General features: G+C 43.0%; 1 protein-coding gene across 1 annotated transcript in view; it reads left to right on the top strand.

Annotated features, from left to right (window-relative positions):
* The window catches only part of ADGRG5 (adhesion G protein-coupled receptor G5), a 40,235-nt gene extending 17,122 nt beyond the window's left edge, over window positions 1–23,113 (top strand). The window contains exons 4-13 of the mRNA XM_032231086.1: window positions 3,691–3,838; window positions 4,576–4,710; window positions 6,622–6,738; window positions 8,129–8,171; window positions 11,149–11,258; window positions 15,110–15,231; window positions 17,263–17,525; window positions 19,695–19,794; window positions 21,382–21,659; window positions 22,851–23,113. Of these exons, the coding sequence (XP_032086977.1) occupies window positions 3,691–3,838; window positions 4,576–4,710; window positions 6,622–6,738; window positions 8,129–8,171; window positions 11,149–11,258; window positions 15,110–15,231; window positions 17,263–17,525; window positions 19,695–19,794; window positions 21,382–21,659; window positions 22,851–22,951 (1,417 nt within the window). The 3' untranslated portion in view covers window positions 22,952–23,113. The remainder of the gene's footprint in view (window positions 1–3,690; window positions 3,839–4,575; window positions 4,711–6,621; window positions 6,739–8,128; window positions 8,172–11,148; window positions 11,259–15,109; window positions 15,232–17,262; window positions 17,526–19,694; window positions 19,795–21,381; window positions 21,660–22,850) is intronic.
* Window positions 23,114–23,626: the final 513 nt, after the last annotated feature.

Consider the following 23,626-nt stretch of genomic DNA (forward strand, 5'->3'; position numbering starts at 1 on the left):
TATATGTTACCATCATCATACCTCCATTTTCATTTGACTATAGTTGTTTAAATGTCCTTCATCATAAAATATACCAAGATTTAATGCATAACCACATACTAGCATTTCATTTACTATTTCTAAAATCCTCCAATGACACTAAATCCTTATATCCTTTTCTAGCTAAACATTGTATTATAGAAGTCAGCGGTTTATATCTGTCCTTATATTTAATTTCATCTGAAGCTCCATACAAGACTTCCTACCATGCATTCTAAATATATCAGGTTTCTAGTTCCTGGGTTTTAGGCAGCCTTTCAAAATCTGAATGCACAAAGAAATTGAATGTATGGATATATAATTTCTGAACATTTATCAGAGGAAAAGGATATTTGAGAATATTTGTGATGTTATTTAGATGTTCTAGGAAACATTTTTAATGGAAACCATAGAATAAACTTAACCTACAAAGAGAAAACAACAATTTAGTCCAGTGCCTGTCAGCACTCCTCCATTGAATAATTAGGAAAGAAAACGCCTTTGTAAAGGTGGTCATGCAAAATCTCATTAATTAGTTGCATGAAAACTGCAGGTGCCCCCTGCAGGCCAAAGGGCATTACACGGAACTGGAAGCAACCCAGGGGGCAGTTGAAAGCAGTCTTCCACTCATCCCCCTCCTTTATTCGGACTCTATAGTATGCCTCCCTCAAGTCCAGTTTAGTAAAAATGCGGCCTTTTCCCAGTTGGGCCAGCATGTCCTTCATCAGAGGCAAAGGGTAGAGATTATGAGAAGAGATTGAATTAAGGTTCTTAAAGTTCACACATAAACGAAGAGAGCCATCTTTCTTCTCCCTGAATGGTACAGGGGCTGCCACCTTGGGTCTGGCTGGTTCAATGAAACCCCTTTGTAAGTTTTTGTCAATAAACTTCCTCATTTCCTCCATCTCTCTGGGCAACATAGAATATATTTGGGGTTTTAGAAGTGGCACTCCGGGCAAAATTTTGATGGAGCAGTCAGTGGGTCTGTGGGGTGGAAGTTTATCTGAAGATTTTTCACTAAAAAACCCCTAAAGGTCCCAATACTCTTTCGGAATCTTTTCTTGCCCCTCAATCTTCTCCTCGCCCCTGGCGGCCAATGCAGGGCTGGAGCCACCAGGCTCAGGGGCATTGGCATCCCCGTCTGGGGCTGTGCTGGTCCGGATGCGCAGCCATCCCTCCCTCCAGTTAATGCGAGGGTTCCATTTACGAAGCCAGGGGAGTCCCAAAATAAGGGGTCTGTCCATCCCAGGTGCCACAATAAAAGAGATCAATTCTACATGGGTGCCCATTTTCATCTCTAGAGGTTCAGTGTAGAAATGGGCCGGCCCCCCCACCTGCAATGGATCCACCGATTTGGCAAAAAACAATAGGGGTTTTTAAAGTCCACAATTTCAAGCCCAGTTTCTCAACCATTGCAGTATTAATCATACATCTAGAACAGCCTGAATCGAGGAGGGCGGAAAGCTGTCTCCCCAGCCGGTGGCAACCTTAACTCAATCGGGATCAACCTGGGGCCTTTAGTAGAACTCACCCAACATGGCGAGGCGTCGTCATCGGAGTCATCAGAGTAGTTGGTGGTCACGTCCGCTTCCTCCTCCGCCTCCTGCCGGAAATGCTGGGGGGTATTCTCAGCAGCGAAGGCAGCCTCCTTCTTCCTCCCCGGGGCCTTGCTGGTCTTCCCTTCCCTCTTGGTAGGGGGTGGGGCAGTTGGAGGAAGTTTAACGCGGCAATCCATGGCTCGATGGCCTCCTTTCCCACAACGGAAGCACGTGAAAGGCTTGGCCTTGCCGCGGAGCTTCCCTTCCCTTCACCCCTGACGCGGAATGGGGGCCTTTGAGCTGGGGGGGGGGGCGATCTCTCTGCTTTTTCCTCTTTTGCACGTTGAAGTCTAATCAAGTCTAGTTCAACGTCTGCTGCATTTTTGTACCAAGCAACCATTCGCTTGGGAAGGTGTCTGTTAACGCATTGTTGATAAATGTCCTCATTTAATCCCAATGCAAACTGATCCAGGAGCACCTCTTCAGACCAACCCCTCATATACGATGAAAGCTGTTGAAACTCCTGAATATATTCAGTCACTGGTCTATCTCCCTGCTTTAGGGTCATAAATTTCACCTTCCCTCATTTCTCAATCAGCGGATCATCAAACCTCCTCTTTAGAGCAGTCATAAAGACATCAAAATTCCTCAGGAGAGGGGAGTTGCATTGATGTAAGCTGACCATCCAATCGGCCGCTTTTCCTTCCAAAGAAAGTAAAACCATTCGCACTTTCATCGCATCTGTTTCTAAATCGGGCCCATAAAGTTCCATATAGTTCCAAATCTGAATAACAAAAAGACCCAGGTCTCTGGCATTACCGTTATATTTTACTGGTAAGGGAGGGACTTTTGCCATTCTGTGTCTTCTGGGGGGGGGGGGGGCTACTCTGGCAACAGCCCTGGCTGGGGGGGGGAGGCTGTTTCTGGGCTTGTTTGCTCCCATCCCCCCTCGGCCTCTTCACCCTCCCTAAATTTATGCATGGAGTACCTTTGTTCAAATTCTTCCGTTTGCTCTCTTTCCATCGCTCTCTTTTGGGACCTCCACTCAGTCATAGCTTCTTCCCAGTCCGCTGGTTTTTCCCTTTGTTTCCTTCTGGTAACTCCTGCATCCAAATTCTCCGCATCCTCTTTTTGCCCCACTCCCAAAGTCCAACGGGGCCGAACCACAGGCTCTTCTACCCTTAGGCCAGCTAGCCTTTCAGGTAAAGATGGTTCTGCAGTTTCTCTTCCAGTCTCCTCATCATCGCTCGCTTGCAATGACATTTTTTTTTCCGTTCCTTCTTGCGAGTACACCCCCCACGGTAGGTTGAAAACTCCTGGTGGGGTGTGAGAGAGTCTTCGCTTATTGTCAGCACTCCTCCATTGAATAATTAGGAAAGAAAACCACGAGACTCCATTGATAGAAATCAAGTGTACTTTTACTAATTATAAATGATTAGAAGCGTAGCAAAGCGAAGACTGATTATTTAGGCGCGAAAGCAATTGATATATAGAATAACCCATTTCCCACCCCTTGGCTTCCCAGTTACAGTCCAATCATAATTCTTCCAAGTGTCAGGTGTGAGATAACTTCGAAAGGCATCATCAAGATGGAATGTCAGTGCCGTTGGCCTTGGCGGGAACCTCCTCCGCATGCGCAGTAAGACAGGCAGCAGAGACTTGAGAATCTTCCTCCAGCACAATTAGCAATCCCCTCCCAAATACCATGCCCCCCTCCCCGTTTCAATGGCAGCCGAAGCAGCAGCAAAGCAGAGGCTGACATCGCCTTTCAACCTTGGTGACTTTAAGAAATATTCCAGAATTTGCTAGCCAGCAGGAATCCATCTTCAACATGCCAATTTTGAGAAACATTGCTATAGAGCAATGAAATAAAAGAGACTGTTATTGATTATCTGTTGGATCCTCCTGGTATATGTTGATCTACCAATTGTACAAATAATGTAATCTGAAAATTGATCACTGAATTACTCCAGAATTTATTCCTCTCATAAAACCTATGGCTTTTTCCTTCCTTCCTTCCTTCCTTCCTTCCTTCCTTCCTTCCTTCCTTCCTTCCTTCCTTCCTTCCTTTTTTCTTTCTTTCTTTCTTTCTTTTCTTTTCTTTCTTTCTTTTCTTTCTTTCTTCCTCTTATAGAATTCTTGGGAAATTGGAGGAGATTATGATGGAAGTCCATTTCGAGGGGGACCTCCTCATTACTAGACACCCTAATATTCAAACATTAATATGCAGAATGAACAACAACGATTCCAAAGAATTATCTATCGATAGTAAGAATGTCTTAGTAAGTATTTTTCCTTCTCCACACTATCTATCTAATTCTGTGTTTCTCAACTTGGCCAACTTGAAGATATATGGACTTCAAGTCCCAGAATTCTCCAGGCAGCATCCTAGGGAATTCTAAGATTTGAAATCTACCCAGCTTAAAAGTTGTCAAGATTGAGAAATAGTGGTCGAGTTATTTGATCCTTGTTATAGAATGTTTAATTCTACTCCAGACTGCTTCGAACAAAACTCGGCAGTACTTTCTCGTGCAGCTGTTGATAAAAATAGGATTGCCAACATGATCGCCAATGTCCAATGATGGATATGGCACAAGAATAAGAATATGTCAGGGTTCCAACGGATGCCCTAATTAAATCATGAGCCTCCAGCCAAGCTTCAAAAGAAACCCAGTTATTTATTAGGAGCTTCATGTGAAGCCAACTCTGACCCCATGTACTTTACGGCCCAATTATGACCATGTTTCCCTCCCTCCCTCCCTCCCTCCCTCCAAGGTGTGTCATAAATCACAGAGCAATTTCCCGGGTTGTACAGATCACTCCCCTCCAACCGGCTGTGGGTAACTCTGGCATACCTTGAGAAAGATACATCTGGGATGTGCTTCTGTTTGTGGCTGCCATGCTGCTTTGTCAGTTTCCCATCCCCCTTGCCTATGGCAACTCGAGAGCAGGCCAAGGATGCTTTGCGAGTTGACAGAATATGTCTATGAATTATTCTATTCTTTGTTCACACACACAGCTGGATTATGATGCTTCGAGAGAGAGTCACCATTCCATGAATTTTCCAAAATCGTTCTTGGAGAGTGTCCAAACAACTCCTGCAAAGGAAACAAGGCTTATCTGCATTTACCTGAAAGCTTCTTGCCTCTTTCAGGTAGGCCATTGCTGCAACTTTCAGGGGCTGACAGGGGTGGGAATTTGGCATAGAGGGTCAATCATCAATAATCTGAAGTTTCCCAGGTTTGGAGACAAAAGTGGCAGTTTCCTAATCCCGTTTTGGCCTTAGAGCAGAAGCTGATGAATATATACAAAATTGTAGTAGAGGAGTGTGGAGACAACCTTGAACAAGGGATTCAACAGCTGCTTTTAGCAATAGCAGTTAGACTTATATACCACTTTACAGTGCATTATAGCCCTCATCTAAGTGGTTTACAGTGTCAGCATATTGGCCCCAACAATCTGGGACCACCTCAGAAGGATGGAAGGCTGAGTCAACCTTGAGCCTAGTGAGATTTGAACTGCTAAACTGCAGGCAGCCAGCAGGCAGCAGAAGTAGCTTGCAGTACTGCACTCTAACCATTGTGCCACCATGGCTCTCATATTAGTTTATGACCATAATAAAGATTTGATTGATTAATTCAATGGATGTTTTATAAGATACATGCTTAGTTTTGGAAAGGAGGTGTGAGTAAGGAAGAAGCTCAAGGTTGCCCTGTGTTGATTTTCTTGTGTATAAGAAATGGGTAGAATAGAATAGAATAGAATAGAATAGAATAGAATAGAATAGAATAGAATACTGGCGAAGTGTAATTGGACACACAAGGAATTTGTCTTTGGTGCATGTGCTCTCAATGTATATAAAAAGACAAGTTACATTCATCAAGAATCATAAGGTACAACACTTAATGATAGTCATAGGGTACAAATAAGCAATCAGGAAACAATCAATACCAATATAAATCATAAGGATTCAAGTAACAAAGTTACAGTCCTGCAGTCATAAGTGGGAGGAGATGGGTGATAGGAATGCTGAGAAGACTAATAGTAGTAGTAATGCACCCTTAGTTAATAGTTTGACAGTGGTGTGGGTAGAGAATCTGTTAAGCACCACAGTAATCAGGAGATCCAGACAGTACAAATATGTATAAGGATTTATTGAGAGCTTAAGCTCTCTATAAGAATCTGAACTACTAACGGTCATGGGAAATTAGCAGGAGTTACAAATAGAAAGGAACTCAGATTTGGACTGAGCTCTCTTGTGGGTTGCGCAGGTACTCCTGACTGATGACGTGTTTCGCCCCTCCCTCAGAATCAGTCTGGTCATCTCCTACAAAATCCCTGCAGCTGTTCAAGATTTTGCTATTGTAACTCGTAATACACAGAAGACAGGAAAGAAGAAAGACAGTTCAAACATGGTCCTGCCTGCAGGGAAGTGTGCTCAGCATTATCTGATTTAGAATCCATTTGTCTCTTTGGCCAAAACAGCTTCTCTTTTCTTAATCTATCAGACTAGGATAATGTCAGGTTTCCAAAAGGTGCCCTAATTAATTCGTGAGCCTCAAGCCAAGTTTCAAAAGAAATCCAGTCATTTATTAGGAACACCATTTCTGCAATACCCCATTGCAGTCAGATCTGACCTCATTTTAATTATCCCTGAACTTTGCCCCTGTTTCCTCCCTCCCCTCAGTCTGTGTCATAAATCACATTCACCAATGAGGTGCACGCCTCACAAGCCTGCTGTAGTAATCTGAGATCCGACTCTAGCCGAAGGTATGCGTGGAATGAGCTCCCCCCTTCTTTCCTCACCATGGCAATTTTATGAGTTGACAGATAAGAGATTTCAGGCCCTCACTCGGTCAGAAACTTTCTGGTTGAGTTTATACAATATTCTAAACCAACCCTATGTTAATCCAACCCAATTGTCCTGTATACATAGCATGCTGGGCCCAAATAAACCATGGCTTAAGGAGATGGTCTGGTTCACTCACATAGCTCAGAACCTAGAATACACTGAACTCTAAATTACCCCATTCCATTTTAATTTAGCTCCCCCCTTGTCTTGCAGGATAAACAAAACAGCTCCTTGCTGAGTGGTGACATCTTAGGAGCCAGTCTTGGGAACATGAGTGTCAGCAACCTTCGTGAACCTGTGGAAATCAGGTTTTGGCATAATCATTCATTGGTGAGTAGTGATGCCGCCATGGGCATCATCCCTTAATAGGTCTTAGCGCTCTGGTAGAATGAAAACCAACTCTCCCCAAAAGAGAGCAGATGTTAAGGGCATGTGGGAAGAAACCTCAGAGAGGAAGAGGAAGAAGAAATAAGAAAGGAGAGGAGGAAATAGGAAAGTAGAGAAGAAGGGTGGGCAAGAGAAAGAAAGAGGGAAGTAGAAGTAGGGTTGTTGTAATATAAGAGAGATGTAGAGGATGGCAGGAAGGCAAGGTCGAATATAGTATTATTGTCAGGCCTGCATTTATATTCCTTTTAGGATTTTGGCCTGCCACACTTTCTCTTATTTCATTATGCTGTTTCTTTAAGTGTAGTCGATGGGGGAATAGAAGGAGTAGGATTTTGGAATATATTGTTTTTCATTCTTTACTAGAAGCAAGGTCATCCTTTGTCTCCACACCAGTACACCTGACCGGAAGAGGTTAGGCGTAGACGCCAGCGTGGAAGAAGAAGATAGGACCATGTGATGGGCTGTGGGTGTGGGGGCAAGATGATGAACTTTTAATTGGGTGGGATTCTGATGTAACTTCCAGAGTTGGAATCCCACCCAGTTAAAAGTTCATCATCTTGTCCCCACGCCCACAAAGGATGACCTTGGCTTCTAGTAAAGAATGAAAAACAATACATTCCACAATCCTACTCCTTCTATTCCTACCTCCCATTGACTACACTTAAAAAAACAGCATAATGAAATAAGAGAAAGTGTGGCAGGCCAAAATTCTAAAAGGAATATAAATGCAGGCCTGACAGGATTCTACATGGTATTTGGAACGCTAACAATTATATCTTTAGGGAAAGAATGGAAGCATGCATGTTAAAGGATAATATATAACACTAATGATATTTATGAGAAATGTATATTTGTGAATGTACAAGAAGCCAAAATTAAAAAGAAAACCTTTTCTTAAAAAAATGAAACCTCATTGCATCAGATTTAATCTTCAGATGTTTTGAATGGCCACAAGGTCTAGATTTATGCAGTTAATGGATCAATCTACTCTTTGCAATGCCCGATGCAGGTAGCGTCAAGGCTTGGACTAATGAACTCAAGCAAGTCAGAACTCCGAGATGTGGCACTAATAGTGGAGGAGGGGGAATCTCATATTGAACTATGCGGGGTTTGCGCAGGAATTAGGTAGTGCTGGTTTTGCCTTCAACAGTGCCGAAATGGTGTACTCAATAAAATTTTGCACTGAGACATTGACAGGTCTGGAGTGTGCTTGCTTTGGTTGGGATCGTTGGAGATATAGAATATAGAACAGAAGGGACCTTGGAGGTCTTCTAGTCCAATCCCCTGCTGATTATCAACATTTCTCTCGTTTTCTCTCTCTTAACCATTCTAGGTTAACTTCAGCAAGACCTGCGTGTTTTGGGTGGAAGGAACAGGTAAGGTCGAAACGTTTTTGTCTTATCCTGCCTCCTTTCCTCTTTTATAGTCACCCCGTTCCATCTCTCCTATCCAGAGGTGGGTTCCTATCTATTCGGTCTGGTTCAGCTGCATAGGTAGTAACTCTGGTGGACTGGTCCTATGATTGGCGGTGCCATCTTGATTTTCTTTTCTGCACATGCTCAGAACAATCTTCATTGAAAAAATGTTATCCCCCCCCCTTTTTTAAAATGCCATTTCCCATGTGAATGTTCTCTTTTTAATGCAATGCTCATTTCAGTGCTTGGGCTTAATATTATGGGATGTTACTGTCCATGTCTCTGATGTAACTGTAGCTGAGAAGGATGATTTCTTCCGTGCTGTTAAAACAGTCTGATTTAAAAAAAATTTAAAATATCTTTTCTATATTTTGTAAAAAAAAATTGTTCACTTAAAATGTTCACTTAAAATGTTCTGCGCTTGCGCACAACATTTTAAGTGAAAATGTGCACGTGTGCAGAGTGCACAATTTTTTTTACTAGTAGCAATGGCCGCTGGAATCCACCCCTGCTCCTATCCCTCCTTCTATGGTTACTCGCCCACCTGGAAGTACGCCTAGGGCCTTCTGTGTGAGCAGGGGATTCGACTGGAAACCTTCCAGAGTCCAGTCCCACTTTATGACTCTGTAATTCTGTAACTTGGAATCCATAGTTGGTTAACATCTTTCTGAGGAAGAATTAACATGAAGGAGCCTGATCACACCTTTTCCAACTAATATGTTTTCTTAAAAAGCATTGGCTTTTTATGAGGTGTAGCTTACTTTTGACAGATGTATGGGATGAGTTTTAGGAGTGGTACGGTGGCCTAGAGGTGGGGCTCTCGCCTCACAGTCAGGAGGCTGTGAGTTCAATCCTAGGTAGAGGCACAGTGAGAATGTATCAGCTGAACAAAACTCCGCATTGGCAACAGGGAAGGGCATCCGGCCATTAAAACACTCTGCTAGCTCCATTCAGTTGCCCAAACTCCACCCTGCAAGGGATTATGGGGTGGTTAAAAGAAGGTGATGATGGGATGAGTTTTTATAATGAGGTAAGCTACAACTTGCAAATGCTTATATCCCTTTTGATATGCATACATTGTTAGAAAAAGCGTGTGCAGATACCTCCCGATTTTAGGCTACTGTAGACTAACATGGGGCTCCCCCACTGCCATGTCAGATTAATAGGTGTATCTCTGTATCTGGGAAAGGTGGAAGAATACACACAGATCTCTTTCAACTAGGCAGGTACTTAGTTCTATCTGATGTTTGCTGATCCTTGTAATGTTATTGTTATGCTGCTGGTTTTCAATACTTTTGCATTGCATCTTTTATTTAGATACATACATACATATATACATACAGTACACACACACACACACACACACACACACACACATATATATATATATAGTGTCACAACCCCTGGTAAGCCCCAATTATAGGAGGAAGCTAACAGCTTCCATTATCTGTCAATCGGCTCGTCACAAGAGTCCATCACGACAGAAACCCAATATTTTTACTGTTGCCTTTGTTACACATTTTGTGTTATATATTTATATATATTATATTATATTATATATATATATATATATATATATATATATATATATATATATATATATATATATATATATATATATATATATATACACACACATACACACACACACATATATATATATAACTGGTCTTGTTGTATTCGGGTCTTTTCTCGTGTACGATTGTCTTGGCAACGTTTCGGCAAGGTCTCACTCACCATCTTCAGGCTTTGTTTCAGTAAGTGGAATGATTGGTTGTGTGGTTATATCATGATTGATAGATTGGTGCTGATTGATGCTGGCTGTGTGTCCGTTGTTGTTTTGTGTTGTAACGGCCTGGGTGGTGGATGGGGCTCGTTTGTTGACTAGGGCTGGTTTCCAGATGTCTGGTAGTCAGGAGGTATCATCATGTTTATTCATGTTGTGGGGTTTCCATGCACCTTCAGCATTTAATCATGCCGGCTACATGAGCACGGAGACGTCTTTGGACAGCGCTGGCTCTTTGGCTTTGAAACAGAGATTAGCACCGCCCCCCTTGGGAATGACAAGCACATATGTGCAAGGGGAACCTTTACCTTATATATATAAATGTGAATGGCTCAAATATGCTATGGGACATTTCAGCTGAGTTCATACAACAAGCTTAGTCTTAAACTTGGGTCAAGAAAACATAATGGGTGGGTTGACCCAAAATGTTATGCCCAAAGATGTAAATTCAAGTCCATCTTGATGGGAGGACCTGGTTCATTCACTATATGATGAAATTATGATTTCACAGCATGTTGAATGACAAATACCCAATTTATTACGTTGGTTGAGCCTATGCAGGTAATCGTTGACTTACAACAGTTTATTTCGTGACCAAAGTTAACAAGAGCACTGAAAAAAGTGAACTGTGGTAGTATCCCCATGGTCACATGATCAAAATTCAACTGACTCATATTTATTTATTTTTAATGTATTTTTTAAAACACAAATAATACGAACAGTGCATAGACATCTGAATACAAAAAAAGAAAAAAAAAAGGAAAAAGGAAAAAAAACCCACATATTGCAGTGCACCTCCTGGAGACCTTTTTATAGACTCATATTTATGACGGTTGCAGTGTCCTAGGGTAACATGATCCCCTTTTGTGACCTTCTGACAAGCAAAAGTCAACAAGGAAGCCAGATTCCCCTAACAAACACGTCACAAACTTAAGAAGTTCATTGATTCACTTAACAACAGTGGCAAGAAATGTCGTAAAATGGAGCAAAGTTCCCTTAACAAGTGTCTCACTCAAACAACAGAAATTCTGGGCTCAATTGTGGTCGTAAGTTGAGGACAACCTGTATTGTGCATTCTTTTTTTAAAAAAAAAGAACCCAAAACAGGCAGCTGTAGCTATTTTACTTGAGCAGGATGTTTGTTTGTCTCCAGGAGAGGACAACCTGGGGGAATGGAGAACAGAAGGTTGTGAAACCGACACCAGCCAGGAGCACGTTGTTCTCTGCAAATGCAGCCATCTGACTTATTTTGCTGTCCTTGTGGTAAGCCAGTTGCTCTTCGGGTCTCTGGTGCACCAACTTCTTCTTGAGAAGGTCTTCTGGGAAATTGGAGTCCTTTGGATGCAACCTTTGCTCTGTTGAAGGCCCCTCGGTGGAAATGAAGTCCTACCGAGCAGAGAACCTCAATCTTTTTCCATATGGTCTTTTGGCAGCTATCTTGTAATCTCACCTAAAATGAGGCACAAAGTATGCCCAGTTCTATGTAGTTTTACTTAGCATGAACCTAAATGCCAAGAGAAGGCAATGGAAGAGATTATTTCTGCCTGCACAGTCATGCCATTTGATCGCTTGAGAGTAACAATGTAAGGCAGTGATGGCGAAGCTTTTCGGCACTGAGTGCCAAAAGGGGAGAGCTCAATTGTGGTCGTAATTGTAACACTCGTAACACTCATCGGGGCCACAACCTGGAAGAGGAGCGCCCAGGAGGCATGCGCATGTCGGGAAATGAACTTCCGGTTTCCGGTGCACACATGTGCCCCAGCCAGGTGGGCTTCTGGTTTCTGGCATGATTGCACGTATGATGATCAGCTGGCCAGCGTGCCTGCACACACTGGAAACCAGAAGGTTTCTGGCATTGCTGCACACATGAAGGCGAGCTGATCGTCATGCGCACATGCATGCGAGAAACCCAGAAGAGGAACAGGCAATAGCACGTGTGCCAGGAGACATGGTTCTGTGTGTCACTTTGGGAACGTGTGCCATAGATTCGCTGTCATGGGTCTAAGGTAAGAAGAGGCACTGTTGGGTGATAGGGAAACTCTAGAATTTGGAAAGCATGTGATGGGTGCATAGGCATAACCACTCACAAAGCACCCATTGCCTAGAAGGGGCAGCAATGGTTAGGATGTTCTCTTCCACCCCAGAGAGAACTAGAAGAAGAGACCCCTAGAAGTCATGAAGATGGTAGAGGTTGTTGCTTTGCCTTGTAGCAGGTCAACAGCCTAAATCTCTATAGAGATTCCCATCCAGCTCATGGTTGTCCCCAAGCTACTTTTCCAAAAGGCAACTGGACTTTTTCGGCTTATTCCTTGAAAACGTTTTGCTTCTCATCCAAGAAGCTTCTTTTTTTAAAAAAAATAGAATTTATTTTTATTTTCAAAACAAACACAACACATAAAATCTTCCTTTTTTACATACTGTAGAAAGTGTGGTTCCACCACAAAACCGCGGTCGACTAAAGCGCGTGTCACTAAAGCGCGGTGACAAAACCGCGCCGTCAAAACCGCGCGACAACAGCGCGCCGACAGAAGCGCACTGTAACATAACCCTAAAAATAACCCTAAACCTAACCCTAAACCTAACTAACCCTAACCCTAAACCTAACCCTAACCCTAACCCTAAACCTAACCCTAAACCTAACCCTAAACCTTACCTTAAGTTAAATCACGCTTCTGTCAGCGCGCTGTTGTCGGCGCGCTGTTGTCGGCGCGCTGTTGTCGGCGCGCTGTTGTCGGCGCGCTGTTGTCGCGTGCTTTTGACATCACGGTTTTAGCGCCGCGGTGTTGTCGGCGCGCTTTTGACTTTCGCGGTTATGTCGTGCCACGGAAAGTGTATCAGTTGGTTACAAAAGGTTTTCGTGCATCTCTTCCACAGTCATCAAGCATAATTCCTATTAACTCAAGTATTTTAACTCAGATATTTATACATGTTACCCTTATACCTCCATTTTCATTTGACTATAATAATTTAAATGTCCTTCATCATAAAATATACCAAGATTTAATACATAACCAAATACTGGCATTTCATTTAATATTTCTAAAATCCCCCACTGACACTGAATCCTTATGTCCTATTCTAACTAAACATCCATAATATTTAATAACAAACTTTTCAAATCCTCTTTTCCAAATCGCTGTTGGCAATTTTCATCTAGTTTCCTTATATTATATATCTCTCTCTATATATATAGGTTGTCATCATTATCCCTCCTTTATCCTGTATCATAACATTTCCCCCCTAATAATCAAAACTTAACTGTATCTAACTTGATTCTTTTTTATTAACCTTTGTATATAATCCAAAAGAATTTCTAATCTTCCTTTCATGGGTACCATTCAATATTCATATCCAATTATTACTTATCATAACACTACACATTGTATACATGGAGGTATAAGGGTAACATGTATAAATATCTGAGTTAAAATATTATGGCAGAAGATATAAGATTGTTTTGTTATTGGAAAGATACAGTTTGATAGATGGAAGAATATAACTTAAAACTAGTTAAACAGTGACATTTAGTGATAGTAGATATAATTAAATAAATAATTGATAATCCAAGAAGCTTCTTCAGTTCCGAAGAACTGAACCGAAGAAGCTTCTTAGATGAGAAGTGAAACGTTTTCAAGGGAAAAAAGCCAATAAAGTTCAGTTGCCTTTGGGATCAATATTTTAAGTACCCTTTAATCTAAAAAACTTATTAAACTATACAGTCGAACAGAGAGCCTGATTGGCCCAGGAATAATGTCTGATGAGCATGGGTGCACTTGAGAAAAAATGTTGTCCATTTTGTGCAACAACACGAGTATCTGCTGAAATCTCATAACACTTGGCACATTAGCACATTCACTAATGAAAAGAAGGACCAGGGGAGACATGGTAGCAGTGTTCCAATATTGGAGGGTCTCCTACAAAGATGAGGGGTGTTAAACTGTTTTTCAAAGCATCAAAAGGCAAGATGAGAAATAATGGATGGAAACTAACCAAGGAAAAAAGCAACCTAGAACTAAGGAGAAAATTCCTAATGGTTAGAGCAATCAACCAATAGAGTAGCTTGCCTTCAGAAGCTGTGGATGCTCCATCACTGGAGGCTTTCAAAAAGAGACTGGACATCCATTTGTCTGAAATGATATATAGTCTCCTGCTTGAGCAGGGGGTTGAACTAGAAGACTTCCAAGGTCCTTTCCAACTTAGTAAGATCATCCCTAGAATACTGCATCCAGTTTTGGTCTCCACACTATAAAAAAGATGTTGAGATTCTAGAAAGAATGCAGAGAAGAGCAACCAAGAGGATTAGGGAACTTAAGGCTAAAATGTATGAAGAACGGTTGCAGGAACTGGGCATGGCTGGTCTAGTGAAGAGAAGGACTAGGAGAGACATGATAGCACTGTCCCAATACTTGAGGGTCAGCCTGAGAGAGGAGGTGGTCAACCTGTTTTTCAAAGCTTCTGAAGTCCAGTCAAGGAATAATGGATGGAAACTGATCAAGAAGAAGAGAAGGATCAGGGGAGACATGATAGTAGTGTTCCAATATCTCAGGGTCTGCCACAGAGAGGAGGGGGTCAAGTTATTCTCCAAAACACCTGAAGGCCAAACAAGGAATAATGGATGGAAACTGATCAAGGAGAGATTCAACCTAGAAATAAGGAGGAATTTTCTGACAAGTGAGAACAATCAAGCAATGGAACAGAAGTTGCCTTCACATGTTGTGGGAGCTTCATCACTTGAGACTTTCAAGAAGAGACTGGACTGCCATTTGTCAGAAATGGTGTAGGGTGTCCTGCTTGGGTGGGGGGTTGGATTAGAAGACCTACAAGATCCTTCCAACTCTATTAATCTGTTAAACTCTATTATTCTATGGTCTAACACATTGTTAAAGGTAGCGAATCCTTCTGTGTGGACCATGCTCCTTTACTGGATACTAGAGTATCTAAAACATGTGTAGGTCCAGGTCACATTTCATCAATTTAAGACACTGTGGTCTGTGCTGATGGGGGATAATGGAGGTTCCAGTGGAAGACAGGAATTTATTACCTCTGCAAGAAATACATACACATCCCTTCCCTTGTAATTGGCTCTGCCATTTCTTCTTCCTCCCCTTATTCAGAAACTGTCTCCAGAACCTGTGGATGAAAGGTTGCTGACTCCTTTAACCTTTCTGAGTGACATCGGCTGTGGAATCTCAGCGTCGGCTTGTTTCATCACCATCTTCTTATACCTTCTCTCCAGGTAACCAGGTGACCCTTTTCAGGGTCAGAGAAATGGTCTCCCAGGCACAGTGACAAGGAGGGACACAGAGAAACGAGGATATGTCAGTTTCTGGCTTTAATTTCTTGGATGCTGAGCAGGGTCATCTTACTGAGATGGGTAACCATCAAATTGTTGAAATAATTTAAAGCAATTTAATTTAGGGAAGGAAAACAAGGTTGACTCAGCCTTCCATCCTTCCGAGGTGGGTAAAATGTGGACCCAGATTGCTGGGGGCAAGAGGATGTGTTAGATATCCCCCCCGCCACTGGTAGAGGTTTCCACCAAGGTCCTCTGTTCCGGCGGGATCAGAGGTCAAATCCTATTGGTCAAGAGGTCTGACAGATCCCTTTTAAAGGGGATGCTGTCTGACCCCTCTCCAGCCGGATGTTACCCTGACTTGCAATAAAGAGCTGTTGTTACTGGAGCCTTTGTGTGCCTTCCTTTACCCAATCTAACAGCATGACTCTGTAAAACGCTTAGAGAGGACTGCAAAATACTAAGAAGTGGTCATGTCTAAATCAGAAGTCTTCAATATTGGCAACTTTAAGACTTGTGGACTTCAACTCCCAGAATTCTCCAGCCAGCATAGCTATGCTATTAATATTCCCCTCCCTCCCTCCCTCCCCCCTCCCTCCCTCCCTCCCTCCCTCCCTCCCTCCCTCCCTTCCTTCCTTCAATGCATGCATGCATGGTTTGCAGTTGTTAGAATGCAGTATTGCAGGCAAACTCTGTCCACTGCCAAGAATTTGATTCTCACCAGGCTCAAGGTTGACTCAGCCTTCCATTATCCAAGATGGGTAAAATGAGGATGCCGATTGTTGGGGGCAAGAGGTTGACTCTGTAAACCACTTAGAGACAGCTATAAAGTGGAATATAAGTCTTAAGTGCTATTACTAACTTCCTGCCTGCCTGCCTGCCTGCCTGCCTGCCTGCCTGCCTGCCTGCCTGCCTGCCTGCCTGCCTGCCTTCCTTCCTTCCTTCCTTCCTTCCTTCCTTCCCTCCTTCCTCCCTCCCTCCCTCCCTCCCTCCTTCCCTCGAATCTCACCTGGATCAAAGTTGAAGGTTGACTCAGCCTTCCCTCCTCCCAAGGTGGGTAAAATGAAGACCCAGACTGTTGGGGGCAAATAGGCTGACTCTGTAAACCGCTTAGAGAAGGCTGTGAAGCACTGTGAAGCGGTATATAAGTCTAAGTACTATTGCTATTGCCCTTCTTCCTTCCTTCCTTCCTTCCTTCCTTCCTTCCTTCCTTCCTTCCTTCCTTCCTTCCTTCCTTCCTTCCTTCCTTCCCTCCGTCCTTCCTTCCTTCCTTCCTCCCTCCCTCCCTCCCTCCCTCCCTCCCTCCCTCCCTCCCTCCCTTTCTACTTATTGCCAATAGTTTGAATCTCATCAGGCTCAAGGTTGACTCAGCCTTCCCTCCTTCCGAGATGGTTAAAATGAGGACCCAGATTGTTAGGGATAATAGGCTTACTTTGTAAAATGCTTAGAGAGGGTTGGAAAGCCCTGTGAAGTGGCATATAAGTCTAAGTGCTATTGCTAAATGAAAATACAGGTAGTCCTTGACTGACAACATTTAGTGACCATCCAAAGTTACAACGGCACTGAAAAAAGTAACTGAGAACCATTCTTCATACTTATGACCGTTGCAGCATGCCCCTGGTCCTATGATTTACACTCAAGTGCTTGGCAACTGACTCACATTTATGATGGTTGCAGTGTCCCAGGGTCATGGGATCCCCTTTTGCGACCTTCTGACAAGCGAAGTCAACGGGGAAATCAGATTCACTTAACAACTGCATTACTAATATAACAACTACGGCGATCTATTTAACAGCTGTGGCAAGACAAGTCGTAAAATGCGGCAAAATTCACTGAACAACTGTCTTGCTTAGCAGGGGAAATCTGGTGCTCAATTGTGTTTGTAAGTCGAGGACTACCTGCAGTATTTCTCTCCTTTCTGGACCCTACCAGCTCCAATTCTGCAGTTGATCTCCTTTCCTTTTCTCCTTGTAGGAAACTCTATCACGATTCCACCACAAAGATCCACATCAATCTCCTGGGCGCCCTTTTCTTTCTCAACGTGTCATTCTTGATCAGCAAGACTTTGGTTGACCATCCGCCGTGGTGCAGCATCCTGGCTGCCTTCCTCCACTACTCCTTGCTCTGCAGTTTGACCTGGATGGCCATCGAGGGCTTCCACCTCTACTTGCTGGTGATCAGAGTCTACAACTCCTACATCAGCCGTTACCTGCTGAAGCTGTGTGCTGTGGGGTGGGGTAAGGATTTGTAGGCTGCCCGCATTGGGAAAACACATCAGCGTGAAGTCACCTTCTGAATTCCTTTGACTCTTGCTCGCTTTCCAAAGCAAGAAACGCAGCTTGTGCATCTGGTTGAAAAATTAGTTGCCCTGAGCTTCTCCAGTGGGAGAAAGAAGTCACATCTGAATAGTAGAAAGGAGGCATTAACAAGGACAATAGTTTGACTTTTGTCTTTCCTATCTTTCTTTCTATCTGTCTTTCCTATCTATCTATCTATCTATCTATCTATCTATCTATCTATCTATCTATCTATCTATCTATCTATCATCTATCATCTATCATCTATCATCTATCTATCTATCTATCTATCTATCTATCTATATCTATCTATCTATCTATCTATCTATCTATCTATCTTTCCTATCTTTCTTTCTATCCTATCCTATCCTATCCTATCCTATCCTATCCTATCCTATCCTATCCTATCCTATCCTATCCTATCCTATCCTATCCTTCTTTCTATTTATTTATCTCTTTCCTATCTTCCTTTCTATCTGTCTTTCCTATCTTTCTTTCTATCTATCTTTCCCATCTTCCTTCCTTCCTTCCTTTCTATCTATCTATCTTTCCTAGCTTCCTTTCTATCTCTCTTTCCTATCTTTTCTATCTTCCAGTATCCAAACAGTGTCCATAGCACACCCTCTTCCAGTTTTCACATGACACAAACTCTGCAAGTTAGGTGTAGTGTATATTGTAATGCATATTGGAGGTGGTGACCCTTTGAGAGCTGAATGCAATGAAATTTCACTTTTATGTATGCTGATTAGTGTACTTTCAAAGTGACAATAAAGTTATTATTCTATCCTATCCTATCCTTCATTCCAATATCTATTCTATTCTATTCTGTTCTATTCTGAATTCTATTCTGAACTATTCAATATTCCCACATTCTCAAATTGAGAATCTGGGTTTTAAAGCTTGCAAGCAGCCTTCAAATTCAAATCCAGAATAGAGCTGGAAGAGATCTTGGAGGTCTTCTAGGGTGTCCTGCTTGAGCAGGGGGATGGACTAGCAGACCTCCAAAATCCCTTCCAGCTCTATTCCATTCCATTCTATTCAAGGGTGGGTTTCAACCATTGTTAGTGCCAGTTCTCTTGTGCATGTGCTTCGTGTGCATCTACAATTCAAGTGAAATTGTTCTGCACATACGCAGAACTAAAAAAAAAAAGATGGCGGCAGTGATGGGGAACTGGTTCAGGGCGTGGCGAGCCTGGGTCACTGCTGGTTCTGTGGTAGGAACCCACCTCTGATTCTATCCTATCCTATCCTATCCTACCCTATCCTATCCTATCCTATCCTATCCTATCCTATCCTATCCTGAAAGACGGCAGCTGATCCAGTCTTGCTGCAAATTCAGAGCTCTTGTTCTCCAAAGTTGGTTTCTCCAAACTTAGCAACTTTAAGACTTGTGGACTCCAATTCCCAGAATTCCGCATCCAATTCTGGGAGTTGAAATCCATTAGTCAAAGTTCCCAAGTTTGGAAATTTCCTGTTCTAAAATACAGGCAGTCCTTGACTTGCAATAGTTCATTTAGTTACAACAGCATCAAAAAATTATGACCGTTCTTCACACTTTCAACATCTGTAGCATCCTGGGGTCATGTGGTCAAAATTTGGACACTTGGCAGCTGGTTCATACTTATGACGGGTGCTGTGTCGCAGGGTCACGTGATCCCTTTTTGTAACTTTCAGAGAAACAAAGTCAACGGGGGAAGCCAGATCCACTTATCAACCATGTTACTAACTTAAAAACTGCAGTGATTCACTTAACAACTGTGGCCAGAAAGATCGTAAAATGGGGCAAAACTCACTTAACAAATATCTCACTTAACAACAGACATTTGGGGCTCAATTGTGGTCGTACTTCTTTCCCAATTCTGTCAAATTTAAGATTTGTGGATTTCAACTCCCAGAATTCCTAGCCAGCAAGTCTTCAGTCTTCCCTCCCCTCCTCATCTCACCCAAAATTAAATGCTACATCAGGTTACTCACTCTTTTACATCTGTTGCAGTGGTGGGTTCGGCCGAACTGGTGGTACCTTGGCGGCCTCTAGACCTGGGACTCTCTGTATAGGCCTGCTAAACTCTTATTTTGGAGTCCATCGCTGTTTCTTCTCTCCTTCTGCAGGGCTCCCTGGAATCATAGTCCTGGTCAGCTTCCTTAGCGTGAAGAAGGCTTATAATCAGCATGATATCAACACTGGCTCTCAATACAATAAATCTTCCATGTGAGTAGTAGGGAAGCAGCTGCCTCAGCTGTGTAGTTTTAACTCCTATATGTTATACAGATGGGCCTTGATATACAAGATTGGTTTAGTGACCCCTTGAAGTTACAACAGCATTGAAAAAAAACAGCAACATGGAATGGAATGGAATAGAATAGAATAGAATAAGAAGAATGGAATGGAACGGAACAGAACAGAATACAATAGAATAAGAAAAATTGAGTGGAATGGAATGAAATAGAATAAGAGTGGAGTGAAGTGAAGTGGAATGGAATGGAATGAAATAGAATGAAATGGAATGGAATAGAATAGAATAAGAAGAATGGAGTGGAATGGAATGGAATGGAATAGAATAGAATAAGAAGAATGGAATGGAACGGAATGGAATAGAATAGAATAAGAAGAATGGAATGGAACAGAATGAAATAGAATGGAATGGAATAGAATAGAATAGAATAGAATAAGAAGAATGGAGTGGAATGGAATGGAATAGAATAAGAAGAGTGGAGTGGGGTGGAATGGAATAGAATAGAATAAGAAGAATGGAGTGGAGTGGAGTGGAGTGGAATGGAATGGAATGGAACGGAATGAAACGGAATGGAATAGAATAGAATTACAGAGTTGGAAGGGACCTTGGAGGTCTTCTAATCCAGCTCCCTGCTCAAGCAGGAGAACCTGTACCATCTCAGACAAATGACTGACCTTGACTTACAACAGCTTGGTTAGTAACATTCAGTTACAACGGCACTGAAAAAAGCCACAGTTACGTCCTTTCTAGCATCCCCATGATCATGTGATCAAAATTCAGATGCTTGGCAACTGGTTCACATTTATGACAGTCACGGTATCTCAGGGTCACGTGATCTGCTTTTGAAACCTTCTGACAAGCAAAGTCAATGGAGAAGCCAGATTCACTTTCAGGATTAGGACAGATTGTAGGCAGGGAGGAACAGAGAGGCAGGATGAACATGAGAGACAGAGCTCAAGAGCAAGGACCACCTTCTCCTGATCCAAGGGCTTAGAGAATGGCGAGAAGGTGTGAGCAGCGCAGACTGAGCAGGCTACTTGGGAGAAGAGGGCTCTGTGCATTTTCACAAGGCACACCTGGAGACTGAGACTTAAGGAGACACTATGGGGAGGGGCATTTGTTGGGAACAAACACTGAGTTCCTGAAGTGTTGAGTGCCGACGTTTGAACTTTCCAAGAGTCCTTGCATTCCTTCTGGCATTCTGGACTAATTACCTGCATTGTTTGCTTCCTGAACTCCTTGATTTGACAAATAAATTTGGATTTATTGCTGTGCATCCTTGTTGGGCTGGACTAATTGCAGCTAGAGGCTGCCTGAGGTTTGTGGCGGGGGTGGGGTGGGGTGTTGTTATCACTCTGTTCTGGGAATTGCCAGAAACATGGGAGCGTTTGGGGTAATTTGGAGGAATAAAGGGGCGGTTTGAACTGCCAGATCTTTGGGTTATCCCTGTGCTGTGTCCTGGGTCATCACACCTTGGCTTCTGATGGGTTGACACAGACTTTTCTTGGTCTCTCTTGGAAACATAAAGGAGCCTCTGATCTTTGCGTTTTCTTCTCTTCCAGATGCTGGATCACCTCCCCCATCTTGAGCCATATCACCCTTGCTTATGTTGGTGGCACCGTGTTATTCAACATGGTTATCTTGGTGTTGGTGGTGCAGAAGCTTAGACAGCTCAGAGCTCACCCCCTTCGTCGGCCTCAGGAACATACCTGCAAAGATGTGGGAACCGTTCTTGGAATGACCTTCCTCCTGGGGACCACCTGGATATTGCTCTTCATGTCCTTTGGGGTCTTCTTAGTTCCACAGATCTTCCTCTTTACAATCTTCAACAGCCTCCAAGGTTTGTAAGATGGCTGAGACCCTACACCCCCCCCCCCCCAGGGATGGGATAACTTGCCATGGCCAACTCACCATGGCCAACTCACCATGGCCAACTCACTGCAGCCAACTCACCATGGCCAAGTAGCCATGGCCAACTCACTGCAGCCAACTCACCATGGCCAAGTAGCCATGGCCAACTCACTGCTGCCAACTCACCATGGCCAACTAGTCATGGTCAAGAGGAGGAGAACACTGTAACTACCCTTAGTTAAGCTTTTGGTGACTGGTTGCTATGATACTATGATCAATTCTCTTATGTCTCTTTTGTAGTAGTGGTTTAGTGGTTTAGTGGTTTATTAGCATTTGTAGGCCGCCCTTTTCCCTGAGGGGACTCAGGGCGGCTCACAGAAAACCAGGGAGAGGGGAATACAATATTAAGACAACAACATATAATAAAAATAGTAAGCAACATTCATTCATCATTCGGGCGGGGTAGCAATTCTTATCCCCAGGCCTGACGGGCGAGCCAGTTCTTCAAGGCTATGCGGAAGGCCTGGACGGTGGAGAGGGTACGAATCTCCACGGGGAGCTCGTTCCAAAGGGTCGGGGCTACTGCTGAGAAGGCCCTCCTCCTTGTAGTTGCCAGCCGACACTGGCTGGCCGATGGAATGCGGAGGAGGCCTAATCTATGGGATCTTATAGGTCGTAGGGAGGTAATTGGCAGAAGGCGGTCTCTCAAGTACTCGTGTTTTGGTCTGTGACCGTAAATAAAGTATATATAACTCACTGCAGCCAACTCACCATGGCCAACTAGCCATGGCCAACTCACTGCAGCCAATTCATCATGACCAACTCACTGCAGCCAACTCATCATGGACAACTTGTTATGCGACAATTTAACAATTCTATTTAATTATTTACAATAAATAAAAAATAGTTTAATTTTTGCCATTCACATTTAATTCTGTCCCTCCTTCTGTATTCTTTCTTCCATGATTCTATTCCACCATTTCTTTGGTATTAGTGTCACTCTTGTCTAGGAATGAGTTGTCCCTCAGAGAGATGGCTGTGGTGAGTTAGTCATGGTGAGTTGGCTGTGGCAAGTTGACCATGGCAAATTGTCATAGACACCCCCCCCCACTCCACCCCAGTATATTCCAATATGCAAAGGTTCTGCTTTCTCCCCCCCCCCCCCCCGCTTTTCATGCAGGAGCCATCATCTGTCTTTGGTATTGCTTTTTACGGTGTCGTTCAGCATCCAAAAACTCACCTGGATTCTCTCAGTCATCGGCAACATCACCTGGTTTGTGAAGACTCTGGACCAAGGAAGGACCAGATTCCAAAAAAGACACCTGAGCACTGCATCCCTATATCATACATTGGGAGCATTCTATTTCCCCCCCTAAGTTAGGCCTGAAAGGAAGGATGTTTTGTCTTCATGGCAGTAGATGGATGGAAGGAAGGAAGGAAGGAAGGAAGGAAGGAAGGAAGGAAGGAAAGAAAGAAAGAAAGAAAGAAGAAAGAAAGAAAGAAAGAAAAGAAAGAAAGGCAAGTTAGGCCTGAAAGGAAGGATGTTTTGTCTTCATGGCAGTAGATGGATGGAAGGAAGGAAGGAAGGAAGGAAGGAAGGAAGGAAAGAAAGGAAAGAAAGAAGAAGAAAGAAAGGAAAAGAAAGAAAGAAAGGCAAGTTAGGCCTGAAGGAAGGATGTTTTGTCTTCATGGCAGTAGATGGATGGAAGGAAGGAAGGAAGGAAGAAAGGAAGGAAGGAAAGAAAGAAAGAAAGAAAGGCAAGTTAGGCCTGAAAGGAAGGATGTTTTGTCTTCATGGCAGAAGATGAAAGGAAGGAAGGAAGGAAGAGCAAGGAGAGTTCCCTATACAGTTAGACCTTGACTTAACAACCATTCATTTAGTGACCTTTCCAAGTTATGACGACACTGAAAAAAATGACTTATGACCATTTTTCACAGTTACGACCGTTGCAACGT

Source organism: Thamnophis elegans, chromosome 14 (genome assembly GCF_009769535.1).
Source record: "Thamnophis elegans isolate rThaEle1 chromosome 14, rThaEle1.pri, whole genome shotgun sequence".
NCBI classification, from domain to species: domain Eukaryota; kingdom Metazoa; phylum Chordata; class Lepidosauria; order Squamata; family Colubridae; genus Thamnophis; species Thamnophis elegans.